This window comes from Vanacampus margaritifer, chromosome 2, assembly GCF_051991255.1.
Source record: "Vanacampus margaritifer isolate UIUO_Vmar chromosome 2, RoL_Vmar_1.0, whole genome shotgun sequence".
In the NCBI taxonomy this organism is placed as follows: Eukaryota; Metazoa; Chordata; class Actinopteri; order Syngnathiformes; family Syngnathidae; genus Vanacampus; species Vanacampus margaritifer.
In genome coordinates, this window is record NC_135433.1 from 26342887 (window position 1) to 26356092 (window position 13206).

The window sequence follows — 13206 nt, forward strand, 5'->3', positions numbered from 1 at the left end:
TCAGCCATGGAACCTTTCTGGGAATGTAAGACAAACTATTTTTTTAATTGCACTTTGGCATTGCAAATGTGAAGAATAATTGATTGCTTTGAATTCATTTGGACAGAATGTTTACTGGTAAGGGCTACTTTTATCACTATCCTGCGAGCATGGAGGTCTCAGAGAAAGTGGGCGTGTGTTTAGTCCACAGAGGCAGTGCGGGGGTGGGGCCGCACCTGTTGACATCATAGAGTGAGCACCCGCTCGTTTTCTCGGGTTGGGAGGGTCTGGTGCTTGGAGAGCAGAATAACATAGAATTTCTCATAGAGGGGCGAATGGAAGTAACACCACTTTGGTGATGTTTTTGGTGAGGGATTAGCATTTTAACTTGGCTAAAAGCTCCAAAAAGTAGATTTTTCATATTGCTGTCCCTTTAAGTATATGATCTTTTTGTGACTTTTTCCTGAAAAAAACCTTGATCTTTGTTGAAAAAGGCATTTTGTTTTTTAAAATCACATCTGTATTATGAAAGACATGAGTTTGATCTCATAAAATTCTCACACTGTTTAACTATTAACTTGTTAATATTTAGGTCCTTTTGGGGTAAGAAAAAAACAGCACTATTTTTGAAAAATTATGCAGTTTTTAAATTGTGATTTTATTCCCTCCCCAAAAATATTACTTTAAAATAATATGATTTTAAAATAGAATGTATTTTTATATAATATTTTCTCCCCCAAAAATATTAGCCTGGAAAAAGTGCCATGCTTGGGAAAAATACAACTTTTATAAAGATGATGACGAAAAAATGCAATTTTTTTTGTGAGAGTGAGTTATTTATATTTTTACACAGAAGTTGACTTTATTTGGCACACTGAAATACAGTATGTAAGACAAGCTCTCTAGTACATATGCAAAGATGCAAACTCACCTTTGCCTATTTCTAAAAAGAAAAGAAAAATACACAATAGTATAATAAAACAATTGGGCATCAATCAACACACTACAGACATGCCACTTCCACCTTGGACTCTTAGTAGTTGTTCCACATTAAAATGTCTGCACGTTTCACCCGCCAACCTTAAGCTGAGCGATTCACTGATCCTTTTTCCGAATGAGGCAGAAGGAGTTTGTGCCCACCCACATGGCGGGCAGGAGCTTCTCCTGCACGCTGGTCTTTAACTTGTGCACCAGCCGCACCTCCTTGTTGCCCTCGCCCTCCACCAGCAGGAACTTGATGATGCCGGCCGGCTGGTCCACGTACACGCCCAGCGTACTGCACGGGGGCATGTCAATGTCTACGTTCTCGCCATTGTGCCACACCTGGTAGCAGGAGCCCGACCAACCCACGCCCCAGGAGCTGGCGTTCTCGCCTAGGCCGCAGGGGCCTTCCTTGCGGGGGGCGCTCACCGCCACTGCGCCAATCACCACCCAGCCGTCGTAGTCCACCTCCCAGTAGCCACGGGAGCCCAGGAGACCCTCCTTGCACAACACCTGAACAAGAGCACAAGGTCAGACGTGCATCCATTCTATTGCGGAGCAGAGTATTAAAAAAAAATGTTGATAAAAATGAAAATACATTCTCTTTGTAAACCCCTCTCACCCTCCCCAAAACACACACACAAACACGTTGTTGAAAAAAATACTGATTAAAAAAAAAGGTTTTATGTCAAACAAATAGACAATAGGGTCAGAAAAAAATCCCACCTTCCTCCAAAACTTTTTTGTTATTGTTGGGGGAATCCCCCCCCCCCCCGCCCCCACCCAAAAGTACCCATTTTAGATCGTTTGGGTCTAAAAATTTATTTTTGGGGGACAGTAAAAATACGTTTTTTTTTTTTTTTAAATACACCTTTTTATGAAAAAAATAGTGTTTGAATTATAAAAAGAAAAAATCTCTTCTATTAAGAATAAATCACTATTTGGGGTCTAATTAAAAAAAAAATATAAAAACAAATGTATATTGTTATAATGTAGCAGGCTGTTTTTAAGACATGACTTTTGTCTTTATGATAATTTTTAAAAAAAAATTTAAAAAAATGACTTAATGTTGCAAAAAATACATTTCATTTAAAAAATATAAAACTGTCATTTTAAAACTTGGGAAAATTGGTCACTTTTTTTGCGATAATTCTTGACTGTTATGGTTCAAAAACAGTCATGCTCACCTGTGGCGAGTGTTCGTATCGCTCCGGTCTGTTGGGATATGGACAGACGGCTTCAGATGTGCGCGCCACCTTGGCTCCGTTTTCTGAGATCCACAGCAGCTTCTGTGCGGTTTTGTCATCCAAAGATAGTGGCATCCAGTCTGGAGAGGAAGTCAAGAATACTTTTAGTCAGGCAAGAGCACTTGAGTACATATAAATTAAAATGCTGTTCACCATGGATACAAAAACACTTTGATGTTAAATCAACTCTGATCTTGTATATCTTCGGACAACGGGAGTTGGTGCCAAAATTGGCATAGGAGCTAATTGTTACCTTATACTTAGCAATTTTATAGTTGTCACAGAAGTGCTACAGCTAATTAGTGTCACTTAGCATTGTTTTAGTTAGTGAAGTGTGTCTTCTGCCCAGATTTAGTCATAACTGTTTTAATTTCCTCATTTCCTCAGTACAGCGTTGTTCTGCGGATATATCCTTGTGAGTGTTATCGCTATCTCTGCCAGGTGTAGTCATGACTGCATAACTTCCTCTATTCCTCAAATGATCTTTGTTCTGTGTCTGGATAGTGTCCTTGAATGTTATCATGCATGTCCGGATCACTTCCTAACTGTTTACTGGAAACTTTGCGGTACCGCCCTTCAAGATAGTATAAGAATGTTGCAAGTCCTCTGTAACTTCGCACTTGTGAGATGCTACAGGCATTGTCTGTAACTCACTTGTGCCCGGAATATTCTGTAGAAATAAAAGCTTTGAAAGAACCGTTGATCGATCTCCAGCCTGTATTCAGATAACCAACATTCTCACTACCCGAAAGAAAACGAACACGCGGAGGGAAAAGCTTATCCTTCCAACATTAGCACTGTACAAGCTGATGCTAGTTAGCTTGAAGCGAGTTGATGTCAAGCTAGTTAGCACACAATTATTAGCATTGAACCGTGATGGTTAGTACAGAGCTTGGGGACACCGTGCAGGTTAGGGTTAGTGTATGCTTAGCAACATTTTAGCAACACTTAGTTGGTACGAGTAAGTAAGAACTAATGTGCACAAAATAAGTAGCATTCAACAGTGACGGTTAGTGTGTAACTTGTCGTCATGGTCAAGGTTTGTTGGCATACCATACGTTTGGAATAGTTACATTTAACACAGAGCTAGTTGGCAAAAGAGCACGTTGACTTCTTAGCACATCGCTAGCATCTGACAGCACTACTGTATTAGTACGGAATTTGTAGTTACGGAGCTAGTTAGCAGAGAGCAGGTTGAGCTAGTTGGTAGTTAGGAAAAATTGCAGTGCTTTTGATACCATTTTTGCAAAGGTGAGCATTCCATGCCCTCGCTGACGGACGTCCATTTTACGGACAAATGACAAGAAACTTTAAAAAATGAAGGACTAAGTACTGACAGAAGTGGATTTTCATTTGTCAGTGTAATCGCCACTAAACGGGTCAAGTAGGCCTACTGATGGACCTCTCAGTCCGTCTCTGACAGACGCCCGTTTCGTTGTGGACTGACAGAAAGATGGCCACCTTGTCAATAAGTTAAAGCTCAATGAGCAGTCATCCATCCATCCATCCATTTTCCTATCCGCTCATCCTCAATAGGGTCGCGGGCGTGCTGGAGCCTATCCCAGCTGTTTTCGGGCGCTAGGACCAGTACACCCCGAACTGGTTGCCAGCCAAATGCAGGGCACACATAGACCTATGGACAATTTATAGTGTTTAGTCAACCTAGCTTGCATGTTTTCGGAATGTGGGAGGAAACCGAGGTACCTTAACCACGCAGGCACGGGGAGAACATGCAAACTCCACCCAGGAAGGCCGGAGCCCGGATAAAAATAAAATAAAAATCTAATTAGATAATGGATGGATGATGAATAGATTTTTCCTCTGTTGGATGGTGGCATGTTTTTGTTTTTGACGGAATTTTACTGATGGAAGCAATGACTGAAGCGTGGTTAAAATAACAATGGTGGACTGACGATTACAGTTTGGGTCAGCTTGACTAAAATGACAGACTGGCGATGCCCTACGGTCTACAAAATTTCGTAAATTGCCCACCTCTGCATTTTTGTGTCGGGGCACTAGTTTGTGTACTAATATGGATGAGTACTACTAATATTCTCATTTATTAGCATTGATATGAAGTATTTAGCTACTGACGATTGAGGAAGTCTGCTCTGGTGGTTGGTTCAGGGATGTTGGGATCGTACGGTGGCAGTTTCTCTGAGGAGACATAAACAACATAACATTTAAAGTTGTTATTAATTATCATATATTTTCTCACAATTATGTTTTTTAAAAAAATTGTTTACCTTCTGCTGCCCCGTTGTTTTTTCTTCCTGTAAAAGGAGAAAGAAGTTAGTCAAGCGTCTCAACTCCTACTGTACAGGATTTCTCTTTTAAAAAGCTAATCATTTTTTCCTAGCTTTCTAAGAACGCACGCACACACCATCTAGTATTATGATAGTATTTATTCCATGTACAGCACTGTGTATGCAGCGATGGTTGCTTTAAAATAAAATTTTGTTGAGTTTTTACAAAGGCAGGTTATTTTTTTTTTTTTTTTACAGAAAAATATATTTTTTTAGGTTTTAGGTGAATTAATGAGCACACACGCACATATGCACACACACGCCCGTACATGCACATACTCACGCACATAAAAACAAAAGAAAAAGAGAAAAAAACGAGAGAGAGAGAGAGAGAGAGAGAGAGAGAGAGCAATGATGATGACATGTCAAATCGGTTACCGAATGAACAATACTGAGCTCTCTCATAAAAAATAAAAAATATATTATTATTATTATTTTTAGGATTTTCATTGCACTCATAACATTCTCACTGTTAAAAAATATCAAATGTGTGTGTGTGTGTGTGTGTGTGGGGGGGGGGGGGGTCTTAAAAAAAAAGCAGACTATTTCTTAAATTACTTTTTCTGGTAGTAAATTAAATATAGAGAATAAACTGTGCAAAACAGTCAATTTCAATACTAAGATTATTTAAATAAGTGTATTTAAAAAAACTACGGTAAATTTAGTTACCTGCGATTTGAGTTAACTTCCACAATTATGCATGTGTTATGCAGCTGTATATACTCTACATGTCCTATGATGACCTTAGTCTAATGGATGATGTTTCCTTAATTTCACTTAATTACGATATCAAATCCCACGAAGACAAAAACAGTTTTTGGCCAAGAGAAACCTTTAACTAAATTACCATAAAGGGCAGTCTTTAAATCCTTCCTCACAGGAGTAAACTTTAGTTCAACACATTGAAGAACAGTATAACAAAAATAGTTATTTATTGCATGACAAGCGCTTCTAGCGACCGATTCCTAAAGCGACTGTTGAAACCATAACCTGCCAAACCTCTTTAACAATCATCAAATGTGGTGGAGAGGGGATCGAAGGCTCATTTTAGGGCGGTGGGGGGTGGGGTGGGGTGGGGGGGTGGGGTGGGGTGGGGGGTGTCATGTCTTTCCTCGAAGTGGCGTGAGAGCATTTAACGAGCAGCTTTTGATGCCAGGACCCTCCTGGCATGATCCTGGCATTCCCATTGAGATTCGAGCTCAGCAGATAATCCTGTCATGTATCAGAGCAATTAAATGTTTAAAGCGGGATGCCTCACTTGCACTACATAAATCAAAGTTATTATTGTAGTGCTACCTTGAATTTTTTAGTACCCCAACTTGGGACTTTTTCCCATTTGGCCAGTTTGACTTTGGAGACAGTTCAGATATGCTGGAGTAATTAAAGTACTGCAATGCCCTGCCATGTGGGCAAGGAGAGCCACAGTCATCATGATTGAATGGAACAAGCAGTACAAAATGATAACACTCGCAATCTGCGTTTGACTCATTATGGGTAAACATGACACTCTGATTAATATTACATTTCTGGAATATGAGTTTGCATGTTCTCCCCGTGCTTGCGTGGGTTTTCTCCGGGTACTCCGGTTTCCTCCCACATTCCAAAGACATGCATGGCAGGTTCATTGAACTCTCCAAATTGTCCATAGGTGTGAGTGTGGATGGTTGTTCGTCTCTGTGTGCCCTGCGATTGGCTGGCAACCAGTTCAGGGTGTACCCCGCCTACTCACCGCAGCCACCTGGGATAGGCTCCAGCTCCCCCCGCGACCCTTGTGAGGACAAGCGGTTAAGAAAATGAATGGATGGATGGAGTTATGCAGCAAAATCTAGCTGTTTTTATCCATCTCAGGGGGCGGCCATTTTGCCACTTGCTGTCGACTGAAGATGACGTCAATGTTGCTCAGGGCTCAAGCAACGACCAATCACAGCTCACCTGTTTTCTGAAGCTGAGCTGTAATTGGCTGTTACCTGAGACCTAAGCAACTGTGATGTCATTTCACTCAACAGCAAGTGGCAAAATGGCCTCCTTCAGCAGGTAAAATTCAAATTTCAATTCTGTTTTGCTGCTCATAACTTTTTCTCTTGCCAAAATATGCTACTTTATGTAAGATTGCACATTTCTTTAGAACATTGAATCCAATCCACTTTATTTCTATAGTCCAGTACATTTTTTAAACATGCCCTGACCAATAGTATGTTTTTTTTCCGTTGATAAAAATACAACTTTATTCTTACAGTATTTTAGTATAACCTTTGAATTAAATTTTATATGTACTTCTGAAAACAATATGAATTCTTGCTAGCTCTTAAATGGACTGAGCTTATATCACACTTCATGGTGCTGAAAGCAGCGGAAAAACGTGCGGAAGACCGCTGAGGATTATGGGATACACTTGGCGGTTTTGGATACGTTCCACGCGTGTGATGAAGACATTTGACAACAAAGGTCGGCTCCAATGAGGGTTGGCCTCCTCCGTCTCCCTCCGTCCAAGATGAAAGGAGCGACTTGACGGAATAACTTAACTTAAGCCTCGAGTTCCTCCGGCTGGGTCTTAAATACGAGGGATCAGCGAGGCAACATGACACGGCAAAAACACAAATCATCGGCGAGCCTTGAGTGAGCCCATCCCCTGCGTGACCTTGCCAAGGAAGTCACGGAAAATGCCATTTTTTTTTCTTCATAAAATTAATTTTTTTTGCTATAAATCGAAGATTACGATGAATAAAAATTGTCCCAAGAATACTGTATGGTTAAAATAGCGACAGCACAGAACTTGTTGTCACAGTGCTAATGAGTGTACTTTAAGCAATGTTTGAGTTAGCGCTAGGCATGGGCAGATATTAGATTCTGACGGTTTGATAAACCGTGAGAAAAAATACTACAGTATCCTGCTATTATGGTATTAAAATTACAGCTCTCAAATTAACTTTAAACAAAATATTTGGGTGAATAAAAAGTGAGTGATTGGATTGTAGGCAGGTGGATGAAGCCAAAGAAGACGATAAATGAGGGTTCCCTAAATATGTTGACTGGGAAAACACGGCTCATTAATCAAAGGGGATAAAAACGAGCTTCAAATGGATCCTCGGTGCAGACGGGACGGGAGGCTGTCAAACCCGCGCTAGTGACATTCCCCCACGTGAGCTTCCTAAATGTCACCAAGGTCTATTTACAAATACATTCCACGAAACGAAAATTCCTCTTCTTCTTGAACAAAATCATGTAAGCCACACTGACATGAGGTCAGGGTTCAGATGGTTACGTAACAGCGGAGGAAACACAAGCAGCGCAATAATGTGCGTCTATGTTATACATTGGGGAATTGCGTAAACGATGCCTCTGAAGGATATTTCCTGCGCGGCGTTGACATGATGGATGAGGAATCAGACTTGCTGCCTGGAAGACTCAATTGAGGGCCCAAAGTGACACCCATTTGCCCAAACACATTTTACTCATATAATAAATGGTGGACTTCCGAATATTAACAATTATTTTTTAATTCCTCAAAATTATTTTTTTCTGCCCAAAAACAAAACATTTAATCATACTAATACTACTACTGATATAATATTTCCGGCCATACTATTATTCTTGCAGAATTTTACCATTGCGTCTATATATATATATATATACTTAAATAAAATCATGGAAAATAATGACATTTCAATCATTTTTCGGATTAAAAAAAATTGAGAAAAACTAGCATTTGGGGTAAAAAAAAAAAACCTGCTCATAACATTGTTGTATTAAGTGGGTATATTTAAAAGTAGGAATTTATTCTCGAAGAAATGTTTTCTTTTAGTATTTTAGTATTAACTTATTAGTACTTCACTTTTTTAATATGATTACAATTTTCTTTTCTCAAAAAATATATTTTTTAATGGAAAAAAATACAATGTCTACAACTTTAGTTAGTTTCATTGGTAATATCAAATAAATTTTAGTAAATACATTCTCACAAGAATACGAAGGATGTTATTTTTAAAAACATCTTTATTGTTGTGGCATTTTTTAAATTCCGTATTTAGTATTAAACAGTTTTTTTTTTTTCTCAATTAATGAAATTATTTTTGGTAAGATTTTCCCCCCTAAGAAATATACGATACGATACGATATACTTTTATTTTCCCCGTGGGGAACTTTTTCCTGGACTCCGTCCAGCTGCAGTTTACAGTAAAGAGAAAACAACAGAATAGAAAGAGATAAAATTAAAATTAAATAAATAAGAAGCGCAGCAATAAGTAGAAGACTTCCCAGAAGTCTTCACAGAAGTGTACATGTGTAGAGAAGTACATACTGTACATGAGGACTGCACACACACTCCTATATATATATATATATACGTATATATACACATGAGTATGTACAGCACGGCTGCATATATTACACACACACAACATTGCACCATATATCTTATTGCACTGGGTTAATGTTGGTTGTTAAGCAGTTTGATGGATGTGTATGGATATGTACCTACAATGCAATTTGTTATTATATTTATTGTTGCTGGAAAAAGAACTTCATTTTTGAAAAACTTTCTTTTCTTGCAAGAAAAGTTCAGCTTCAATGTTATTTTATATAAATTTAAAAGTCCCAAATTTTCATCAAAATGACTTTTTGGTTGACTTGTGTTCCTACCTGCTTTCCTGGGTACGGGCATGTTGCTTGCTTGGGTTTTGAGGCTTGTCAGGTCCGGTGCCAGTCGGCGTAGTAAGGCTCTCCCTTGCGTGGGTGGGGCCCTCTTATTACCTTCCAGATGAACTGTAAAAAAAAAAAGGGAGGGGGGCGCTGTGCAGGACCCCCATCACACTCAACACGTGATGTGGTGTAGGATGATGACATGGTGGTCGGGGTAGGGGGGCGGCATGGGAGGGTGTCACTCATTTGCTTACACGTGGAGGAAGCATGTGATGGACAACACATAACACATACAAGCAGTTAGGAGCTACCCTAATCCTTTCTTAAAACCTTTCCTCATATTTGATACCCTCATTGAAACCCCAACCTGGGTTTGTAACCCAGGTTTAACCCCAATACCCAGATTTCAAACCCTACTTTGATACCCTACTCCAGGGGTCAGCAACCTTTACTGTCAAAAGAGCCATTTTTGGACAAATAAATAACAAAAAATCTGTCTGGAGATGCAAAACATTTGAACATTGTGATAAACCTTTTTGTAATTTTCCGTACTTCCTTTTTCATACATTTTTTGACTTTTCTGCCTTTCTGTCAAATTTCTGACATTTTTGGCAATTTTATGGACATATGGTAATTTTCTGCCTCTCTTCCTTTTTTGGACATTTTATGGCTGTTTTTGGTATTTTTTCTGCCTTTTTTGCTATGAATTTTCTGACATTTTTGGCAATTTTATTGACATTTTTGGCAATTTTATTGACATTTTTGGCAATTTTATTGACATTTTATGGTAATATGCTGCATTTCTTTTGTTTTTGGACATTTTCTTTTCTGTCTTTATTTTTTAATAAAAAAATATCTGGCATTTTTGGCAATTTCATGGTCATTTTATGCTTTTCCTCTTTCTTGTTGGACATTTTATGGTCACTTTTTGGACATTTTCAGGCAATTTAAAAAACTTTTTTCATCTACCTTCCATCTCTTTTTTCCCGTCAACTTAAAAGTTTGGATTCTGACATTTTTTAAAATATTTAATTTTTATTTTTTTCATCAAACCATTAATTCATGTTAAGAATATTTTATCTGAAAAATACAAATAAATAAATTTAAAAAATATATTAATGACTACTAATTTATTTTGAGAGATCCACAGGGAGCCACTGGAGAGGGACTAAAGAGCCACATGTGGCTCCAGAGCCGCAGGTTGTAGACCCCTGCCCAACCCCATGCTTGAAGCAGTATGTTGAAAATTCAACCCTACTTTGCTAGCCATATGTGAGACTGTACGTTGAAACACTAAACCAGATTAGAAATCCTAATCCAAATCCAATTAAATCCAACTCACAACCTTACTTTGAAACCCTAGTTGGTCACCGTAACCCTTATATGTAATTCCACTTTGAAACCCCATCACTATCTTGAAACCATGACAGTAAATTAAAAATCGAATCCTGTCTTGAAACCCTAACACAGACTTTAAACATTTATTTGAAACTCTAACCCTGACTTTAAACCCTCATTTGAAACCCCATCTCGTTTAATGCCCTTCTCTTAAACCCAAACCCTATTTTGATACCCTAACTCCAGTTTGAATCTCTAATTTAAAACCCTGTCCTTGTCTAAAACTGTAACACTGACTTGAAACCCTACCACGGAAACTTAGCCCCCTAGCAGATTTACCCCTGGCTACTACTACACGATAATTTTTTTGATTACGTTTTGGTATTATTCAGACCGATTTGAGGCTATTGATGGAGCTCATTTGCATACTAGGGAAGGTGAAAAAAAAATCTAATTGTGACTTTTTGGCGCCTAATGATGAGGAAGGAGTAAAAAGTAGAGACCTACAGCTGCTATTAGAAAAACTTAAATTGTGCATTGAAAGAATTTGCATAGCCATATGTGCTTCGAGCTCCAGAATTGAATGAAAATAAGTACTTTTTAGAAGTAGAGGTCATTGTTTTCTCCATTTCTTTGTGAATACAAGAATCATTTTGGGGAGGATTAGATTAAATTTTAAAGTGCGGTACCACAGTACCATGAAAATAAACAACTATCGAAACTCAGACACAATCTTCCTCAGGTCATTGAATCGGTGGAGGCTGGTGTCTGTGGATCTCACTCCGCTTCGTCTGTCCTCCCTTCCTTTCCTCAGTCTCTCCTTTGGTCTCTTGAGGTCTCCCTGATTTGTTGAAATTTAGATGTCTCTGGGGTTGGTGAAGGACTCTGGTTGGTGGCCTGGTGGGTGGTGTCTGGTCAGTGCTGGATTTCACTTTCCTTTCTTTTCTTTGGTCCTTTCTCGGGTTTCCTGACGGCCTCACGACTCTGGCTGAAAGTGTTCGGTTTAGGGAAATGGTATGGGATTTATTTATTTTTTTATAGGTTTTAGGTGAACTAATGAATGCACACACGCACGCACGCACATAAACATATCCACCCACATACAAAAAAATATATATATACAAAAAAAAAAAAAAAATATATATATATATGTAAAAAATAATAATAATAAAAATAAGGAGAGCAATGATGATTTGTCATCATTTGACACCGATGTCAAATCGGTAAAATTACCGAATGATCAATACTGAGCTCTCCAGGAAAAAATAAAAAATAAAATAAAATAAACATACAGTAGTACACGTCTGATGAAAACTAAAATGAACTATTGTCATCTTTTGTCAAGCAAAAATGTTTTCTTTTTTTGTTGGAGTTCTCGGACACGTGTTTACATTTAGATGTATTTGCACTGTTATGCAGCCATTGTGAAGAATCAGAAATTATGTTCACCTACTTACTTACTATAATGACCCGACTCACATTCTGCATCATGAGTTCCAGCTACTGCCTTCCGGCAGGAGATTCAGGGCCCCCAGAGCCAGGCTGAACCGCTACAAGAACTCATTCCTGCCTACATCCATCAAACTGCTTAATAACCGACATTAACTAAGTGGTGCAATATATATATATATAGGAGTGTGTGTGTGTATATGGGTGTGTACAGTCCTCATGTATGTACTTCTCTACACATGTATACTTCTGTGAAGACTTCTACTTATTGCTGCACTTCTTATTTATTTTAATTATCTCTCTCTATTCTGTTGTTTTTCTTACTGTAAACTACTGCTGCACTTATTTAATTTTGATTTTATCTCTTTCTATTCTGTTGTTTTTCCTTACTATAAACTGCAGCTGGACGGAGTCCAGGAAAAAGTTCCCCACGGGGAAAATAAAAGTATATCGTATCGTATCGTATCGTATTATTATGCATTCAAGTTTTGAAATTACTATATTGTGGAACAAGACTTGGAGAGAAGAAATATAGCACAAGATGCAAAAGACTCATCAGCAAAAAGAATCAGAAAGCCAGATTTGATTTCGGAAAGTATTTACTGGGTGGTTATACAGCTTTTGAAAACAAACTTCAAAAGACAGACCGTTCATGTACAAAAATAGATTTATTTGAATTGTTTTGTAAATGCAAAAAACTAACTAGCTAACTTAAAACCCCCCGCAGCAAACGCTGTATATTAAAATGTGTAATGTTCACTGATACAAATTAATTTTGCTCAAGGGTGACATGAATCCCTTACTATGACATCACCCTTGCTTTAAAACCCTGACCCTGATTTAAATCCCTCATGGCAAAGCATGAAAACATCCTGTTGGACGGCTCCTTAGTGTTTGTGTTCATAATGTTCTGTTGAGTTGATGTGAATACCTCGTCGGTCTTTAGGGGAGCCCAAACATCTTAATGAGACGCAGTTATGTATGGCGCGAATTGTGGCGCGGTATACAGAGCACAGTAGCGGAACACCTGCAGCTGGCCCTGTGACGTATGTTTATGAGCACCAGCCAACGTTAACCTCCCTCTCACGTTGCCCGATTACACGCTAGCACGCTGGCGCTATGGGGGTAATGGAGAGTGCGATAAGCGATGCGGATGCTTTTTGATTGATTGACAGCGGGCAGCTGCGGGCGGTCGGGCGGCATCTCCGCCTCCTCGCAGCTCACCCTCTTCAGCGCCTCAAACAACTCCTAAAGTTTGTAGCACAGCT

The 13206-nt window shown here is 38.8% G+C and overlaps 1 protein-coding gene across 2 annotated transcripts; it reads right to left on the reverse strand.

Moving 5' to 3' along the window:
* Window positions 1–840: 840 nt before the first annotated feature.
* On the reverse strand, window positions 841–12930 carry LOC144044501 (tripartite motif-containing protein 16). 2 transcript variants are annotated; one of them, XM_077558953.1, is made up of 6 exons: window positions 12870–12930; window positions 9152–9301; window positions 4454–4480; window positions 4302–4364; window positions 2148–2287; window positions 841–1473 (listed from the first exon to the last, which is right to left on the reverse strand). In XM_077558953.1, exons 2-6 carry the CDS (start codon window positions 9171–9173, stop codon window positions 1075–1077), a joined length of 651 nt encoding a protein of 216 aa, XP_077415079.1. In that variant the 5' UTR covers window positions 9174–9301; window positions 12870–12930; the 3' UTR covers window positions 841–1074. The 2 variants fall into 2 exon arrangements, with proteins under 2 accessions (XP_077415079.1, XP_077415080.1); XM_077558954.1 differs by lacking the exons at window positions 4302–4364; window positions 4454–4480; window positions 9152–9301; window positions 12870–12930 and adding an exon at window positions 2461–2796.
* Between the last annotated feature and the right edge of the window lie 276 nt (window positions 12931–13206).